The sequence below is a fragment of the Heliangelus exortis genome, chromosome 3, assembly GCF_036169615.1.
Source record: "Heliangelus exortis chromosome 3, bHelExo1.hap1, whole genome shotgun sequence".
Taxonomy (NCBI): Eukaryota; Metazoa; Chordata; class Aves; order Apodiformes; family Trochilidae; genus Heliangelus; species Heliangelus exortis.
This window is the reverse complement of record NC_092424.1, coordinates 35,009,082-35,029,139: the sequence shown is the minus strand read 5'-3', so window position 1 is coordinate 35,029,139 and position 20,058 is coordinate 35,009,082. Positions and strand designations below refer to the sequence as shown.

The following is a 20,058-nucleotide window of genomic DNA, read 5'->3' as shown; positions in this document are numbered from 1 at the left end:
ATTTCCTTCCTAAACTTCAAGCATCTACAACTCATCTATTGTTGTAAATGGCAATGGCTGTAAAGGGGGATGGGAAAAATACAGAAACCATTCTATAAGGAATCAATCTTCTGCTTCACAACTGAAACAAAATTGAGTTATTTTTTGTTTTGCATATCTAAAAATAATCACCAAATCTATTTTTGTAGGTATTTTTATGCAGTAGAAGAAAACGTGTACAAATGGAATCACTTTCTCACAGTACAGATGGACTGTCACATAGTGGTTACCTACATGTAGTCTAAGACAGGTATTAGCCCAGTGCAGAATTTCCCACTGTGTTTAGCATTTGTCATTGCAATGTTGTAAATATTCTCAGAGAGCTTCTAATGGATGGATGGATTGTTTCCTCCTGTTTCTGTGAAGTTCCCAAGGACTGCAAACGAGGATATATGCAGCCTTTCACAGTATCTTCATCCCATGGAAGTATTTACTATAATTGCCAGGAGATGATGTAGGGGTGTCTGAGTAAGAAGAAGGTGGCAGTCTGTATCATAACAAAAAGAAGGAGCTGTTGTTCAGCAAGCTCTCAACCCACCAAAGTAATGGTCTCCATGTGCCATGGTACAGCCCTCCTGGAAATGGTAAAGGTGAAGTTCCACATCTGCACTGCTCCCTTACTACTCTACTGCATCTTTAGGTGATAGGCATGTGGTGCCGTCTAGAGCACATATAGAGGTCGTTATGCCATTTGAATTTTGTGCTTTTTTCCCTTTGTTTTACCTTATTGACACAATCTTCTTCACCAGAGGATCATCAGAAAACTCTCAGGAGTCTGTGCTAATATGGGGCTGAGGGAATTAATAGGCAAACCTTTTTGAGACCCTGGGGATTCGTGACTGTTTAGCACGACTTGACTGGATTATCAGCTTCGGAGAGCTATATTGAGGAGTCTGTGAAGACAAAACTCAATGCAAAATTCTACAAGGACCTCTGAAGTATTATGAGATTTGAAATTAGCTTTTTCTGTAGGGCATTTTGAGGTTTCTGCTAGTGCTATTGGAGGTGGCATTTATCTATGTTATGTCTGGTATCGTTCAAAGGATCAATTTGTTATGATTTACAGTACCTTCAGCTCCCTTCAGATTCAACTAGATCTGGTGGACTCAACACTGAACATAACACTTGCTGAAGGTTTTAACCAATTAAGGTTAAGGGTAGTCACTCTCCTACCTCCTAGTTCTGCAGTCTGAGTATGAGTGTATGAAGATTTCCCAGTGAAGATTTGGCATCAGTTTTGTTGAGACTCGAGGAACTTCATCTACCCATTAACCAAACTTGATGTGGCTCTTCAGTTGTAGTCAGCAAGTGACGTGTGCCTTTCTCTTGCAGGTATCAGAGATTTGAAAAAGCATTTCTGCTAGCTGTTGACATAGGTGCTCGGGACCTGTTTATGGTGAGTCATTTCTGGAGACAGGGGCTGTTGTCAGGATGTTAGTTGTCAGCTTTTGTGCATGCTAAAATGGATCTGTGTCATTTGCAGTCTTAGCCACATACTGAAGAGGGAACTATTCTACCTGGCTTGCCCTTTGCCATCATGAAACTCATCAACAGCAATTGAGTATCTTTAGAGTCATTGACATTTTCTCTAGCGTGGCCTAAAGGCTATTCTTTATTTTCCAGGAATGAATGTATATGTTTTTGAACTTTCCCCTTCTTCATCTGTCCTGTTGTGGGTGAATGTCATCTTTCACTCTAATAAGCTTATAAGTTTCTAATCCGTTCCTTTAAGAAGTGCAGCTGCTGAGTCCTGGACACAAGAGCAGGCCGTATCCTGGGGATCCTGAATGCTCTTAGTTTGTCTCTTCGGGTTTTGTGAGAAGTGACAAATTATGAACGCTTCTACAGGTACTTTTAAAACAACAAAGCTCAGCAGCATCAACCCAATGGTTTTTACATTTCATGCACTCTCTGCCCCCTCCCATTTAATTAGCTACAAAAGTAAAATTAACCAGCTCTTAAAAGGTCCTCTGTGTGAGCTCTGCAGGAGGCTCTTGTTTTATAAGATCTTGCACCACAATGTCACAGTGAGGTCAGATGGACAAAGCCAATGGTGCTTTCCTAGTCTCTCAGCATGTTGCTGCTCCACAGCTGATTTCATTGTTTTCAAAGAAACAATAGGAAAAGGGCTTGTTGAAAAAAAGGCCCTTTGAGTGATTCGTTTGCTTGACTCCTTTGCATAATGAAGACATTCTGTTGTTTAAATTAAGCTTTGACACTAGATGTTAATATCATTTATCCCATTAAGTCACTTGCCCTGCTAGTTTGATCTTGATATTTAAATTGTATGTTAAATTACACAATTAAATCCTGCTTTTATGGGTTATGAAAATTCCCTTCTAATTATATAAAAAGTTGTGTGAACCTTTTGATGTTTCTTTCACGGCTCTAATCATCTAGCTTGTTCCATCTAATTAGAAAGATGTGAATACTGTGATAAACTTTTCTAAGTATGCATGAAAAGAATATGATGGAAACATGAGACTTTTAGGAAATTCGTCACATCATTTATGTTTACTCTTCTTGAAGTTTCCTTTTTTTTAGCTTTTTTTTTTCTTATTGGATGTAACTTCTTCAATGTAAATTTTATACTTAGTCAAGCTAAGCATTGCTGCAGCCACATTTAAGATTCAGACTGTTACACATCTGTAGCAGGTTACAGCTTTTTCTCTGGGGCTCTCCCACCATACACATAATAAAGTCTTCCCAGGTAATTTCAGCCATTCTGGCAGAACAAATGACCCAACATTGGGCTTGATGTTTTAAGGGTCCTCTCTCATATAGCTGAGAGCATCTCCTACATGATCTTCTTCTCTTTCCTTCCCTCCTCTAACAGCAGGGCTGAGGGAGTGCCTCTGTCACAGGGTGAGGAATACCAGTGTTGGTTCAAGAGATGGGTGCAAAACTGCTAACAAATGGTAACAAGTCTTCCTCTCAACAAAAAAGTTCTCTAGCTTTCTTCAAGAGGAGTTTCAATGTTCACAGAGAAATTGTCACCATCCTTTCCTGCTCTTCTTTCTTCTCTCCCTCCTCTCTGAACACCTCCTCTCTATTTCCCATCTGACTGATGCTCTTAAACATAAATATATATTTCCCCAATTTCTCCTGGATTACATGACTGTGAGATCAAAACCAGTTCTATTTTGTCCTCCTTCTGCATGCATTACCTTTGCGTTTCCTCATAGTTTCCCCTAAATAATGCAACAAGCAACACACACAGCTGCCTCTTCAAATCCTTTGTTTACTTGCTGCCTCCTCTGGGGAAATGTCCTTTTGCTAATTCATCTCCTAAGTATGGTATTAATGAACAAACTTTACACTAAAGTAGCAATGGCACTGCTGCAAGACTGCAAAGTACAGGACTCAAGGAGTTTAAAAGTGCATAAGTCATAAAAAGCATTTATCTGTGCCACAGTAATTTCTAGGGTATTGGGCTTTGTTGCTCTAAATACTGTGTGAAAATTAAATAACCCTATGCCGGAAAGCTTAAAGTGCTTCTAGGTATTAGTAAAGCAATACTATTGCTAAGAAAGGTTTGTGCATCCTTCACTTCTGCTTAACACTAAATAATTTGTATGTATTGTTTATATAGGTCAAAATGCAATTAATAACATACAGCTTGACTTTACCTATATTTAAAGCATTTATAATTATGTGCAGTGTGAATAACTAATATATAGGTCAGTTATTTGTACTGTTGTTTTACAGACCGACCAAATCCATTTAGGAATGGATTTGGCTCCAGATGGCTCTAGGAGTCACTCCATCTTATTCCCAGGTAATTGAATGGGATTTCAAGAAGAAATAGTAGACTTTAGAAAGCTATCTGATGACATAAGCAAAATGAGAAAGAAAAAAATTATTTACTAAAGGGGAAGGAACGAAATAGGAAAGAACAGAGAGGGGCAGATATAGCAGAGGCTGAGAAGATCCAAACATTAAATACTCATCTTCTGAGGCTTCTAAGGAAATACTCTTATTTCTTAGAGAGTTTATCCTGAGCATTGTTTTCACTAAACAGGGCTCTGTAGCATTCCTATAATTTGTTTTGAGATTGCAAAGAAGTTTGAGAAAATGCTGAGGGTTAATTTCTTTCACAGAAAAAAAAAACCCAAAAACTTTAAAAAGTTAGTCCCATAGCTATAGCGTCACTCGTATGATGCCATAACAAGACACATCCACTGCTGTGCCTCACCATAAGCTTCACCCTCACGTCACATCTAAGTCCATCAATTATTATCATCTCCTACAAAGTTCAATAAAAAAATAAAACTGAAAAGGACATAATATCATGAACAACAGCTACATTTATTGGACAGTGACTGATCCAATCTGTGACAGAAAAGATCAAGCAATAGAAGGGTTGTTAGCTTGAAATCCTTTTGTAGCATGCTTCAGATCTCAGCTGCTGAAAATTCAAAAGGCCATCCCACGTACCAAAGGTAGCAAAAAAAAAAAAAAAAAAAAAAAATCAAGCAAAAGACACTTTAATAAAACTGTCAGATCTTGGGTGATACACTGATGAGGAAAGTGCATGTTTCCAAGAAACGCTGGAATTTTGCCCAGAAATATCCTATAGACAAATGCACATCAGTGTTTCAAATGACTTTTGCTCACCAAGGGCCAGCTCTGTGAGTCATAAAGATGAGGGTAAAAAGGAAGTAGTCCAAAAAGTAATCAAACTGTTAAATGATGAAATACAGCCCTTTCAGCAAACTCCTACTAAGTGGAGGAAAATTGCTTTTATTGTCACCATTGTTTTTGGGAAAGAAGTGATCTTTGGACTGATAAATTCTTACATAATTGCGTTTAAAAATCTGTAATAAATATTCAGCTAATTTTGTTTCTTTTTTTTCTGTCATTCATTAAGGCACCCTATAATCTGATGTTTCTTCATTCTCTTTTATTTATTTTCTAGTTTTATTCTACTCATAGAGCTATAAATTCTTAAAACAAATCCAATTTTGATGGCTTATTTCAATGAGCAATGCCTAAATTTGATCTGAAATAAGGACATTTTATATCTGTAATCTTTTCTTTAAGCTTGTTTAGAGATAGAGACAAGAGCTATGTTTTGTTTTGTTTTGTTTTAATTCTTCATGATGCCCAAGTTAAGGAACCACAAAGAAAGCCACCTACCAGCCTACTGCTATATCTTTATTTCTTACATGGCCTCTATTAGTTAGCAAGTGGTATGTAGCATCTTTACATTTCTTTACTAGAAACAGAAAATGTGAGCAAAAACCAGATCTGAAAGTGAAAAAATTGGAGGAATTCTGTCATTTTCTGCAGTTGTTTCCATCCCCTCCCTGAGTTTGTTATTTTAAATTGTATTGAAGTAAACAATACTTCTGTTCATTTAAACTACAAAAAGACAGTCGTTAAGCATGGTCAGAATGTATTTTAAATTAGCAAACACAAGCTGCTTAGACATTAAAATCTTTATAAGTTCAGACTTGTTCAAGAGCCCTTGGGTTTTCTATTGTTATCTAAATAAGCTGACAATATCTACTGTTTAATCTTCAGAGAAATCATATCTCCTTACTCAGGCCCTTTTTTCCTGACAGCCGTGTTAGACCTACAAAGAGAGGAAGTACAGAGTTCGCAACAAGTTCGTAACTCATTACTTTGCTCCAAGATGCTTGCACATTTTTTAAGTCCCACCTGTGACTGTAATTAGAAAGTATTGTCCTCTCCTGCTGACTGTTGGGATCCTGAAAGCCAGTGCCAGATTTTCCTGCCAGTTTTTCATTCTAAGTTTCTGTAACGTTCTCGGTTTGCTTCTGATTTTTGTTTTGATTTTTCTCTTATTTGTAGTAAATGTGGGGATAATAAAGGCAGCATCTTTTGCTTCTAACGTTGTTACTCCCAATTTTTTCATCTAGCTTCTCTTCCTAGAATAAGGTCACATTTTCCTGTAAGAGGATCTGTCATATTGTTGAAGCTGGCTGTAAACTCACACTGAGAAGGACAGTTTAACCTGAAATCTTCTGCATTAGTGAGATTATAGTTGGTTTTATGGTATGCAGAGGTCAATATTTCTGAAAATACTCCTTTACTGTTTGATTTTCTGCGTGAAGATAGATTGCAGGAAAAATAGCCAGGAATGACTTAAATCTTGGGATATCAAGTGGCCTCTTCAGCAAAGCAGGGAAAATAAACTTTGTTTTCCTTGCTTCCTGTTTCTCAATTCATGGACAGAGCAGCCTGTGGCCATGATGCCAAAGGAGAAAGGAGTTAATTTTCTCTTTACTAATGGTCAAGGATGAAACTTTACTTCAGGGGCCAAAACCAAGAGCAGTGAAACTGTAATTTGTCAGCGGGAATATATTCTCCCACAAGTGGTGCTCCATTGCTTCATGTAATACAAGTCTTTTTCACCTCAATGATAAACACAAAAGAAAAAGCCTTCCAATTCAGCAAGTGTAATGATAAGCCACTGCTGAAGCACTCTGATTTTTGACCCCAGACTAAGGGCTACATCAAGAGTATTGGCAACTATTTATGGCAGGTGACGAGTTTTGGAAAGCCACTTGTGGTTCAAGAGTGACTCAGGAATCACGTTACCCATGTGGGTGTTAAAACCACTGAGCAACCATTGTTGCTCTTATTGCCTCCAATATCAGCACAAGGAGGACCACCATCACCTTACTCAAAGAACAGTAAGTATAACATGACAATATCCAAGCAATAATTAGTCCTAGAAGAGCTTTACCCCGAAACTCATGTACTAGGTGGAAGCCTTAACACCTTTCAAATAGGATCTGCCAGTCAGAAAAGTTTCAGTACTTCAGATCTGGTTTACACAGAGCCATCTCCTATCAACCCTCTTTTAATTCATGTTGCACTTACAGATGTTACCTTTAGATGAGACAGATTGGTTTCTTTCATACACTGGGGCAATAGCTTCAATTTTATCAGTGCATGATTGGTCAGTGTTTTATTCATTGCCAACAGCACAAGTAGGATAATAAATTTGCATTGGAAGGGAATTAAAATGTAATGGCAGGTTCATCAGTTGCATCAGTGTTTGTGATCTAAATAATAAAAGAATCTCTTTCTTTTAAAATCCCTTTTGTTACTCCTATGAGATTAATTTTAGATTAATCTTTTTCTTTTCTCTTTTATTTCCAAAGGACATCCATTACCTTGCACTAGATAAGGGTGAATTGGCACTAGCTGAAGTGGCAAAGAAAAAGGCTAATGACATTGATGCAGAATCAATAACTACTAGAATTGGTAAGAATTAAGGATGTTTAAAAAGTCTTTTTTTTTTTTAATCAATACGTGTCCTTTACAACACATGTTATATTTGTAGGGGAGGTATTGTTTCAATTGCATTGTTTGCTTTGAAAGTGAGACAGTATTTTTATTCATAACTAAAGAGAGGGTGTTATAAAACTAACATAACTTTGCCTTTCAGTACCCGTGAGGAATGCGTCAATGTAATAACTACTAAACAGAAAAACGTTTTTACTATGGCTACATAGAAATGTTCAGTCTATGCAAAGTGAACTGAGTGCAGGGGCTGAATCTGAAAATCTTAGCTCAGTGTTAAAGGCCTGTTATGGAGATTTCATTCACATCTCAATATTTGCTCATGCACTCTATGGCAGGAACTGGAGTTACACCATGAACACTTTGGCAGCATTCAATTGAAACATATACTGGTGGGCTCAGATTCTGGCTTTGAAGCAATATTTTTGCATGCAATGGGATTATTGCTTATTCTATAAGGAATACCAATGCAAATCTATAAGAAATGCAGAGAGGTGGCATATGCATTTATGTGGCTGTTTCTATACATTGTATAGATCCGTGACTTTCAAGGCTATGCAATAGAGTATCACCTCCTTCCCTCTCTAGCAGAGTAAAAATCAGGCAGTGCCTCTCCTGTACTCTTTTCTTCAGTCTTTCATTTTCAAGCTTAAGTTACTTTGAGCATTTTTTGCACCACAGCTATGCTTTTGAAGAAGCTCTTTGACCACACAAATTGTCAAAACTGACATTCATTTAGGTCATCTGTTTCTGGGCACTCTTTAAAGTGTACAGATACATTTCCCTTGGTTTCTCTTCTCTTACTGCTTAGCTAGTTGTCCTCTGCACTTAATATACCTAAGGTACCTAATACTTGTATCTGATCATTATCTATTCTGTTACACCTAATCCAGAAAGCTTAAGCCTTAGCTTGTGCCTTCCTTTAATTCCTTGCTAACTAATATTATGAGATTTCTGAAGTTAGGCTCTTTTTAGGTTTTCTGAGAGCCTTAGATAATATTATAGACATAGATACAAAGAGAGGGATAGGCTGGGGTGATCACAAGTGACTTACTTGCATATCAGATAACGTGTCAGTACAATTCAGTTGCAAAAGTACAAGCACACAGTCTTCCCCTACTTCAGAGTAGTCCTACAATTACCTCTGTAGCTCCCCATAAGCATAAATTATTAAAAGTCATTTAATATAATAAAGTCTTTAAAGTGTTCTTATTTGCTGAATAATTAACTATCAGAATGATTTAAAATACTTTCCAATGCCCCTGGGACAAACTGTAACTGCGATTCAGTCTATAGACAGTAATTGCATCCAATTCATTTTATATGAAAATAAACAGGAGTCTCCCATGAGTTTGTTTCAGTGCAGCCTGTATCCCACTGTAAATGTGTGAACTCTCAGCCACAGGTTTTGTTTTATTATACTTCATTCCAATGTACATTCTTGATGATGTTTTTATTTCATAAATTGTTGTTAGTGAAAAAAAAGATGTAATGAGGCATGAACTTTGTGTGGACCTGGTAAAAACAAAAGATAGTGTTTATATGTAAATTACTGTATTTATTTAACATTTTGAGAGAGGGAGAAAAACTCATGCCAGAGCAGGAAGCTTTAAAATGATGTTTCAAACATCTGGTCCCTGCTTTCTGGTCACCAGTGGTCACACTTCCCAGATCAAACCCCAGGCTTCTGGAGCACACACTTCAGGCATCCACAAGAAAGCAGCAACTTGAGCAAACAGAGGCAACAGGGTACAATCAGTGCTATTGATCCCAAGTTATACTGAACACCTCCCTAGATAATATCTGGCCTCTCCACACTTTATTTCATATGCATATGTGCTCCTAAACAATAGAAGCATGAACCATTCTCATATGTCAGCATCTGATGATATTTCCTGAGCTAGCCCGTCCCCAAAGCTCACCTCAACACTGTTTGAAAATAACACGAGTCAGTGCTTCTGGCTGATTCCCAAACCCTTGAGAGTGCTCCATCTTGTCCCAGACATACTTAATTTGTTAAGATATTTCTGTGTAGAGGGCTCACTTCAAACATAATATATTTCAAACTCTGACTTTTGGAAATGCTTCAAGTTCCTACAAATAATGTAGAACAACAATATAATTTCAGCTGAAATTTATAGATGTCATCCATGGTTCCATGATCATTAGTAGATGCCTCATATAGATCAAGATTTGTGTCAAGATTAAACTAAAAATAGATTGATTATTTTTAAATTACATGAATTTTGGCATTTCTCCGTTCTTCACACAACTGCTGTTTTCTATACACTGTTTTGAAGAAGCTGTCCTGAAAGCTAAGAATATCTGGGTGCATGTGGTAAAAACACTTGTAGACCTTCAGCTTGTAGTAGTTAGTTGAGAATATTGCTAAGCAAGATGAAGTGTCAAGTGAGCTTGCTGCTAAAGTTTTGGCAGAATCAGACGTTTTGTTTAGATGATTAAAATCTTCTGAAGAAAATTATTCTCATAAAATTTTATGTTTGACAGCCTGTGAAAATACATCTTGAGGCATAAGAAGATTGAAGTAATGGTACTGTACATCTCACAGACTGCATTAGCTGTCTCCTCTTTCCCCACTCCCACTTGATCAGCAGATCAGTGGCCATAGATATTGTGGTTCCCTTTGCCAAAGATTTTCTGTTGGAATTGTTTCTGTAGTAGAACTACAAGTTCCTTAATGAGGTCAGGGAGTTTTCGTTAAGCCTTGCCTAAAATGTATGCCGTGCACCTCATTTTGCTTGATTAAAACAGAGAGGACTTTCTTCAATATTAACAGTATTTATAGGTTACTAATAAATTCTGTTTATGGGTGTAACCTCATGTATATGCTCCTGGAACAGAATCGTCTGTGGTGGAAGAGTGTGTCTCTTCAGTGCTGTAAACTATAGGTTGGTAATGTAAAACTTGAGTTGCAAAGAACTGGCATGGCACAGCCTGTTAGGAAATGCCATAACTAATAATGATCACAGAGGTGAAGAACTCAGCCTCTCAGACATCATTGCTCAATGAACATCCAACGAAGAGCATATCTAGTCAGTGTCAGAAAGTTTCCGAAGGCCAACATCCAACAAATTACATTAGGACCTAGCAAGATGATTTTAACCTTCAAATCAATAGCTTTCACCCAAAAGGGATTCGTGTTGTGACAAGACAGGTGACTGCTGCGTAGTTGGAGAGCAAATTGGGAAACCTTGTTTTTCTACTTAGAATTAAATTCAGAATATTAGTAACACTATGTTTAGACAACACCTCTAATAGTGCTAATTTTAATAAAAAGATCGATGTTGAGATAATTGCATTGTTCTGAAATGGTCGGTGGGACTGACTAGCATTTTGGTGGGTCAGTAGCATATCATGAAAGTGCTTGAGGTTTTTCCAGTTAAAATAGAATTTTAAAACTTTTCTGGAGTTATTCCATAATATTTGCAAGTGAGGTAGGAAATCTTAGCAGTTCTCAGAGAGGTCTAATTTCCCACACTGTTCATAAAGTGACATTCAAAATGTAGGGGCCCTAAATGTTTCACCTTACTGACAAGTCTCTAGTTTGAACCCCAAGAGGAGAATTTACTCATTTTACTTAGTTCTGTGATAGTATTTTATATTGGGTGCCTTACATGTTCATTGTGATACTTAAGAATGACATATGCTACAGTGTTTTGTCTTCCATACAGTATGTCTGAGATACCAGTCTTGTCTTGCATTCAGTCTGCTACCTCCAAATCAGATGTAATTTATTCAGATCTTTCTCTGTTCCTGGCAGCCCCAGCGAACAAGCCTGCTTGCATTTCAAGACCATGTTTAGAATTGTCCCTCTGTTTTTGTAACCTTCTCTGGCCCTGTCTAGTTGGTCACATTTGTTTCTGTTGTGATCCAAGATGCCTCCTTTCATCTGTCAAGCAATAGACTCATTCCTCTCCCTCATGTACCCTTTCTGATCCTGATGACAAAGCCTTCCTCATTTCCTGCTCTTCCTTGGCATATGCATCTTTCTCTTGCTATCAAGTATCAATTTATCTCAGAATCTTACCCTTTTATTTCACAGCTTGCTTTTTATTTCACTGCATAGCATGTTTATGGCGTGCTTAAAAGATATTATCCAATATACAGGTGAATGGCAATCTGGAAAGACTCGGGGAACATGTGTTTATGCTACAGTTTTTTGGAGCTCTGCTCCTGTCAGTGTAGGTGTTAGATCCCCTATTTATTTATTTAGACTTTCAGTTTAAGTCACTCAAAACCTCTGGAATCAGATTCTTTGCTTTTATTTTTCTAATAATATGACTTCTCCCCTAGATTAAGTATGATTGGCAGTTAACCTATGTCAAGAAATTAAGTTTCCACAAGCTCCTTTTTAATATTGTGCCACACAAGATGAGTGTCTTTGAAGATCCATAGTAATCTGAAATGGTTTAACTATGCTCACGTGTACACTCTTTTGCACATACCAAGCCACATTAATACAAGCATTTCATACAGAGCCCACTAAAGACAATGAAAAGATTTCCACCATCTTCATTTGACTTTCAATGGAGATTTTAGCAAGTTCACATTAGTAGGTCTGGCATTCCCAGAATCCTTTCCCTCTACAAAAAACATGACAAAGAGCATGGTCTGGAAAGATGCTCTACTTGATGTAGGCTGCTCTGGTTTCCCCTGGTTTCAAGTGAAGCTGGTGGCATCCAGCACTTATGGCACGGAGGGAAGCCTGTTGTGTGATGGTAGTTCTGCATTTGTGACCTGGCATACCTGCCTCATTGGGAGTGTTACAATATCTTCCCATATAACTAAACAGATCTGCTGAATCTTCTTCTTTACTCTGATGTCTAGCTTATTGTTAATTACATTTTTAATTTTCCAACTAGAAACGAAGATTTAACTTTTTTGAGAGGCTGAAGGCACTGATTGATCCCCTCCTTGTGTTCTTTTTGAGAAGTGGAGTTGTTTGTTTTACTTAAGGTCTATAGTAGTGCCAAACTATTTTTGGCTCCACCTCATCTCACCTCTCTGCTTGCTTGTGTCATGATGTCAGTTTTGATCTATACCTTCCCACTGCTAGACAGCTTTGCCTAAAGACATAATCCTCAGACCCTGATAATTATAAGTACATCAAAGGCTAGCTGGTTTGCTTAGCCGCAGAGGTCTACACAAAGATCTGTGTATATTCACTTGAAAGAGATTTATAGTTTTGTGTCAAGCTTTAGTATAATCATAGCATTCCATTTTTTACCTTCTTTATTGTGACATATTCTTGCCCACTACAGAACCAGATTTAAAAGCACCAGTATATGCCTGAAACGAAGACACTATTCTGTTTAATATTTTAATTTTAATGATCCTCATATCTGTAAGATCTCCTATCTTCAATCTCTGCCAGCAATAAAATTTTGCCCTATTTCATATGAAAATGTCTTACCAAGAAGTCGTAGATTAACCTTTATTTTGCTTTCATTTAAATGATGTGTTGAGAAGAAAAAATAAAAATAAGTAACTGGAAGAAAGAAAATACATAATTTTCAAATTCTGAAGATTTAAAGAAGTTGTCTGTTTCTGATGTGTATTTATTCTACTAGCAATTAGGTTATTGCAAGGTATATGAGGTCTCTCATCCCAGATCTTTTCAGGGTATTTCCATCTTACCCCTATAACCTCCGGCAAAGCTGATACTGTAAAGTCAGTGAAGAATGGATGACACTAATTACCAAGTAAACAATGTATTTTCTGTGGCAACATATCAAGAAGTAAGTTACAAAAGTGAAAACAGTTCACAGATGTTCTTTGGGTAAGAATGTTGCATGATAAAGAATAGTTCAGCATAAAACTTCTCAAAGGGATGCCCATGGCATGGAGTTGGAGTAAAACAAAGGAAGTCAGCACTGAAGTATCCATTGACATTATAGCACAGAATTTAAGTATGGATTTGACTTCTCAGCACTGACTCCATAGACTGCAGTAAATACAAATTAATAGCACATGTATTTAACATAACTGTTGAAACCAACTGTCAAAGATTTCGATGCATGGAAAGTGTCTTTACAGGGAGACTAAATGAATACCTTTCTGGGAAACAGGTTTTAGCCAAATACAGTTTATGCATTAGTCACAAGTTTTTCTGGCTCAATGTAGGATACCTGGATGAAATGTAATGGCCTCTAATTCACTGTAGGTCAAACTAGATGATTTATACTGTATCATTATAGTATAATATTCATATGTTCTGGATTCCAGTCTTGCCTACAGCTCTGTGAAAAAGCCCCTGGTAAATCTCCCATTAGCTTCAAAAGGCCCACATGTAGGCTAAAAGACTGCAGTTAAAAGCCACATAATGTATATTCACACATCTCATAGTATGCACGTGTGTGTGTATATGAGTGGGTGTTATGTTTACACATACACAGCCAAAATCTGGCCAGCCATAAAAATAGCTCCAAATCTGAACACAAGCACTAGATTAATTATTACGTATTTATATTTTGCTTCATGACATAAGCAGCCACAGACTTCGCTGCTGCTGGGTTGTGTTTTTTTTTGGTTTGTTTTTTTTTTCTGAAAGAACAAGAAATAATCACAGCAGGAGGTGCTTTCATAATAGCTGTAGCTGGCAGGGAGCTGCGTATCTGTGTGTTCACGGTGTGTCTGGGGCGTGTTTGTCTCACACACCCTGGAGCCATCCTTGAACCTCTGGTTTTCTGATAGGGAATTCACCAGTTGCATTTCTCCGCGCCGAAAAGATTTGGCAAACACATATTTGCATGGCAGTTGGTATGTGTTTTGTCCTGTTTGTTCTGCCTAACGTAACGTGATGTGACAGGCTGCAATTCATCACATCAGTGGCATGACAGCAGAGGAATGGGAAAAGAGGTATAATGGTGGGCTGATGCGAGGTGTCGATTTTAGCATTTGATTGTGCTATTTCAACTTTTCAGTCTTTTTGGAATGGCCTGCTGAAAACTCACTACCAAATATTCACGAGTTTCAAAAGTAGTGACCAGATATAGCACTGTCAGCACCAGGAGAAGACTGTAGGTTCCTGTGCTCAGAAGGACCAACTCCTGTAAACATCTTTGCACTTCCCCTTTCTGATCAAACAGGCAAACAGAAATGTTGAAATGAATTTATTTATTTATTGCCTCTGCTTTCACTAGTCCCCAGACATGCCACAGGCCTTTACGTGGGGATACCGTGGAATTGCCCATGGCAAATTCAGAGGTTGAGGCTGTTTTCCTCCAGCACAAAACTGCTTGACATTTCATCCCTGAAAAACTCCCGCAACAAAAGCGAAGGTGTTTAATGACCTGATGTTGAATGCTTTCAGCCTAACAAAACCAAATTCCCAGCTCAAATCCTGTCTCAGTGTTGGTGACATTCTAATTAGGATATTGCTAGTGAAAGGCGTAGGGAAAAGCTAAGCAGGGCCCAAGAGCAAGGTTTGCACCCATTGCTGTTGTCAGTCTTGTGCTTTCTGAAGTGCCAGACTTGGCTAGAAGAAGAAAAGAGATGGGCTGTTTAAGGATGAGTGCTGGTGAAAAATTGACCAACAGTGCCTAATACAAGGCAGAAAGTACAGAGTTACTGACTTTTTCCTTCCCTCAACATGCACTCTGAATATCAGCTATTTGAAACATCTTTTGCCTAAATATCCTTCCTGATGGTTAGTCTGTACTGAGTCTTCTTTTAACTTTAAATCTCAGGGCCGTGAGACTGCTGCAGCTCCTGGACTCGTGCATGAATAATATCTGCCCTCCAAAAGTATTTTTCACAGCATTTAAGATACGGAAAGTCCTGAATCATGCTAGACTTCAAACTGTAAAATTCAGTCTCAAAAACAGATTGTGAAGCAACATTGATTATCTATGCAACGCTGATATTATGAAACGGCAAAATATTATAATATGATGAAAAGATATAATTAATAATAGCTTATAAGTATGTATGGTGATTGTTATAGTTAATTACTGCAGGTACACTGCAGGTCCCACCTTTTCATCTTTATGATAACCAAAGATGCAGCTTGATTTATGCCTCCTGCCCTCCCAGCCCAGGGCCTGGCTCTAACACCCACCTTCCCTGGCAGTCGTTTGGGCTCCCAACACCCATGTCCCTGCTTCTCCTCTACCCTCTAGGAGGGCACAGCTCCCCCCCACACCTCAAGCTCTTGCCTATATTTGAATGTTTTTGCAAGGCTGTGTTTGATGTTAGCAGGGAGGCTTGCTCCACCAGCCCTGTCTGGATGGTGCTCGGTGCTCAGAGCTCGGACCTGGCTTCTCATAAGGAACCAGTGGCAGGAATTGCAGGGACTTTCTTGCTGTCCTTCCCCAGTGACAGCTCTGAGTCATACCATAGGATCAGTTAAAAGTCAGGGTATAGTTCTCACATAAATTAGATCTCATGGATTAACCACTTCACTGACAGTTTTAAAACTTCCACTGTAAAGGAACAGGGAAGACAATATTTTTTCCCATAGAATTACATTTAAAACCCATGCATAACATATAGGTTTTTAAGAAATATAAGACTGTTTAATAACAACTGCTAGCATATATTTTTTCCTTGATGTAACCTACTTATGCTACATTATGCTACGGTTATTCATATACCTCTGCTAAATTTAGTCATTTCCTTTGCTAATTTTCTTACTGCTGGAAATTCCCTCTGGAGATATCCAAATATGCCAGGATGAACCAAGTGAAGGGAAGATTCTGGGGTAATCCCAGAGACTTTGCAGAGTGACCCCAGCAGAATCACATTGGAGCATTGCCCTTCATGAACCATCAGGAGCCTTACAGGAACTCCCTCTGGAACTCACTCCTTCCTCTTGGATGGAAGGATTTGAGACCTGGTCTAAACTTCTTCTGAATCATCACTTGAAGTTTGTTTCTACATTTCACCACACTTCTGCCTAAATAATACAAACTTCTCTTAACCAGATGAAAGGGTATGGCTGCAATTAATTATTTATTTTACCTACATAGGATGCACTGTGGCCAAAGAAATCCAGCCACAAAATGCTTACCTCAAGCCCTTGCTTTTAGCTGCCAAACAGGGAGATGTTTAGCTCACAGCCTAAAATATAAAGCTCAGTGGGCATAGTCTGCTGCAGTGCAAGCCCAGATGGTCCCACTGACTGCACCTTTCAGTATGTGAGGGCAGAACTAGGGCCCCAGCACTCTGCTCTGAGCATCATAATAAGCAGAATTTAAAAAGTAAAACATTCAGGAAAAATTCCTGATTTCCTCAAAAATGGATGAAGGAAACATGAGCTTTACTAAATGCCTTTTTTTCATATATTATCAACTACACTGTTCCAACCTATTCCTTTGTGTGTCTGAGATCTGTTGCCCACTTGTCAGGATCAGAAACAACACTGGATGAAATTAGACCTTTCCAGCCTTCACCGGGGACGGCTCTTTTCAGCCATCTCATTTTAGCCTTCAGTGGCTTTGTTTTCCTTTGGGAACTGTGTGAGCTCTCCATGAGGTGCTGCCCATCCTTCTGGGAGCATCCAAGCCCCAGGCCACAGCCCCTCAGCTCTTGCCATACGGATTCAGCACTGCACCCTCAGCTCCTCCCTGCTGGTTTCCAGCCCTGCCCTCTCAGAAGTTCACCACGCTGCCAGGTGAAGTCCCATTTTCTAAGCTTGCTTGTTTTCTATAATCAGAAGGAATTTTTACAGCACAGGGTAAAAACGCACCCCTGGGAAATCAGCCGTAATACTCTGGTTCATATCTGCCATTAGGTGTCAGTGTGACAACAACCATGATACACAAAGGCTACTCTGGGGCATAGGGATGCCACCAAATCCTAAATTTGTCATTTTAGACTCAGGAAAAATACAGGATACAAGAGAGGAAGAAGAAGGTTGAAGAAAGCAAGAACCATTTTATTTCAGGTTTTTCTGTCACCTAATTGGTTATTTACCAACAGATAAGTCTGTTTGCATTTCATTCAGTGTGTCTCAGGTTCCTGGTGCTGCAGTTGTTGCAGAAGTGTAATATTTACAAAACCAGGACAAGAGCTTATGCACACACTTATCTGGCACTCTATTTTGGGACGAAAGAAACAGTCAACACTATCAGTAATTTGCAGTCCGCAGGAGGTAAACTGCTTTGCCCATATGCAAATGTTAAATTACTGATGTAAGTTGATGCCTGCTGATGTTGACACTTATGGATGAGTCCTGCACATGTTGGTCAAAATACTGTGTTAGAAAAGCAACTCAAATTTCCTCTTATTTGGAAGAAAAGGATATAAAAACTTAAAAACCAGTTTTAAATAGTTTTAAAGCAACTTCTTGTGTCTGAAATACTTATTTGATGTATCAGTGGTATGCGTAATGAAGAAAAAGTAAAAGCATGACATGGATAAGAGAGTTTGCAGTTGTTTTAAACAATTTTCAGGCTTTTATCAAAATGAGATGGCAAAGGTAGCAAATAGGCTTTGGTTACAGGAGAACTTTGAAAGTTAGTACAATTTTAAAGTAAAAATCAGTTGCCTCTAGTATTTAGAATACCTCAAATACTTGTAGGATAGCATTTTTTCCCCTTATGTTTGGAACTGGAAATGTTTCCACAATTAACTATAATCAGATTTAGATCAGGTCAACATACTGACTAGGTCAGCTTGGCCTTCACCAGGATTAGGGAATGTGTTGTGCAGAAAAGATCATTTGGATTCAGCTTTGCCTTCCTCTTTTCTCCTTGGAGATGGAATAGGTTGGGAGCATCGCTTGAATTTGGTGTTGTGGCTTATTTTTTTTTTAACAGTGATAGATTAAATCTTAAGTATCACCATGCTGCTGTGATAAGCATCTGAGCATGCTGGCTTTTCTTTCAGCTACTTCCAGTTTTCTAGTAACTGCATGACACAGGAGTGGTTAGTCCTGAGCACGTACTGCTCAGCCCAGTGTAATCCTCACCAAGGCAAGGATCCCAGGTACTATTATCTACTACAATTCTCCAAGCTGGATAGCTGCAGTTCTGTTCAGGAGACCAAAGACTCAAAATTTGGTAGCTCTGCCCCCCTTCAAGTTGGGGGTAGGGGAAGAAAAATATGTGCCAATTTGACTTTGTCTTTATAAAAGGTAATTATAGGCATTAGGAATAGAAAAGCTGCCTGATTAAATGGCTCCAGCGAACAAGATTGTGAAGTAACCCTTGACCATTTTCATAATAAGAGTTGCCATGGGTATGTTCTACTCCTTACACTTCTCAGCTTGCCTAGAAAGCTGTCTCCTATACTTTAGTTTACTTGCATCCTAGCTCTCTTTCACTTCAGAATGTTTTAAATAGCATTGATTAAACCTTTGGTTTTACTGCTACTGGTGAGGGCTTAAAAGTTCCTGCTATCCTACACATCTATTTTGACTTCAGAAATATAAACTGAAGAGCTCCTTATTTTCACATGTGGTTTCAGGCCAGGTTCTTCTTTTTGTGGTACAGAGGAAGCAGATGGAAATGCTAACGAGGCTAGCAGCTCAAGAAATCCCCAGCATTGGCCATTAAAGCTGGCTCTATCCCATGCTCCATCAGCACCCTGGGCTCCGGGCCCAGGCACCACCTGCTCACATGGCAGTCTCACCCCAAGTTAGTTTAGGTTGAGTCCAAAGATAAATAGTTTCTGATTCTGAAGCAAAATCTTTAGTAAAATACACCTGAAAGTAGCAGAGAGCTGTAAGCCTGCTTTCAACCCAGCACTCTTCTCATAGAGAGACTATTGCTTCAAGCATTCTTTATAGATCAGGAAGAACCATGGTGACTGTTTCTTTCCCACTGATCCCTTCTCCCTGCAATGGACTGAGTTTCCACCTGCAGCCTAAACTAGTCCAAAAATGTCCCACAAAGTGTGAAGTGAAGGGAAGGGTTTCCACCCCAAGTCAGAGAAGAGGCAGAAGGAGCAGAGTCAGACTGTAAGGAAGGACTACAGGGACACAGGAATAACCTGTGATGCACAGCTGTGTGAGAAGGCCTGGTGGTGGCATGTAAGGAAGGAAAAAGATAGCTGTGGCAATGCAGGAATGTGGAAGGATGCTTTGTAAGGGCTAAGTTCACTATTGGACATAAATTGCTTTCCATGGATACAAAATGCACTTTAAATGATGAAAGGAGTGGCTGATAAGCAATGCTGTATTCAACAGATACCAGAGGATGGAGTTTAGGTTAATTACCTTCTCTTTTTTTTTTTTTTTTTTCTTTTTTTTCTGAAAAGGTGAGCATCTAGCTGAGGCAGAATCTTATCTCTAAACTCCTATTGTCTACTTCAATGTGACGAGCAAGAAAGGGAATGAAATGGGGTGGTGAAGGGACTCCAGCAGGAGCTATGGGGTTTTTTGTTTTTTGTTTTTTCCCTGGCATCAGACATTGGTTCTTTGCAGTGCTTCCCATGGACTTTCCTCCTGGTTAGCTTTAGAAGCACAAGCAACATCAGGAGCATGGCCACAGCTCCCTCCAGGACTCTGAGCTTCCCAAGCAGCTTCTGCAGCCACTGCTCCTGCTGATGGAGTTTATTTAAATAGGCAGGGAGAAAATATTTGTGTTTGCAGAAGGCAGTGTATAGTGTAAACTACTTCTGTGAGGGTTTCTTTTTTTTAAAAAATAACCCAACACTCTGGTATTCATGCCACTCTCTAATTGAGGGATACCAGTCAGATGACAATCTTCTCAGGGAGTGGAAGGAACAGCCTGGGAATGAAACACCCGCTGTTTCTACAAGGCTGCATTTCCTCTT

General features: G+C 38.8%; 1 protein-coding gene across 19 annotated transcripts in view; it reads left to right on the top strand.

Annotated features, from left to right (window-relative positions):
• The window catches only part of WDPCP (WD repeat containing planar cell polarity effector), a 158,453-nt gene that overhangs the window by 108,653 nt on the left and 29,742 nt on the right, over positions 1-20,058 (top strand). For 14 of the 19 annotated variants that reach the window (XM_071740149.1, XM_071740146.1, XM_071740145.1 and 11 more), the window contains 2 exons: positions 1,372-1,435; positions 7,176-7,278. In XM_071740149.1, the coding sequence (XP_071596250.1) occupies positions 1,372-1,435; positions 7,176-7,278 (167 nt within the window). Of the gene's footprint in view, positions 1-1,371; positions 1,436-7,175; positions 7,279-9,825; positions 10,595-18,747; positions 18,854-20,058 lie in introns of those variants that run through there. The other 5 variants (XM_071740150.1, XM_071740153.1, XM_071740152.1 and 2 more) reach the window with 3 other exon arrangements.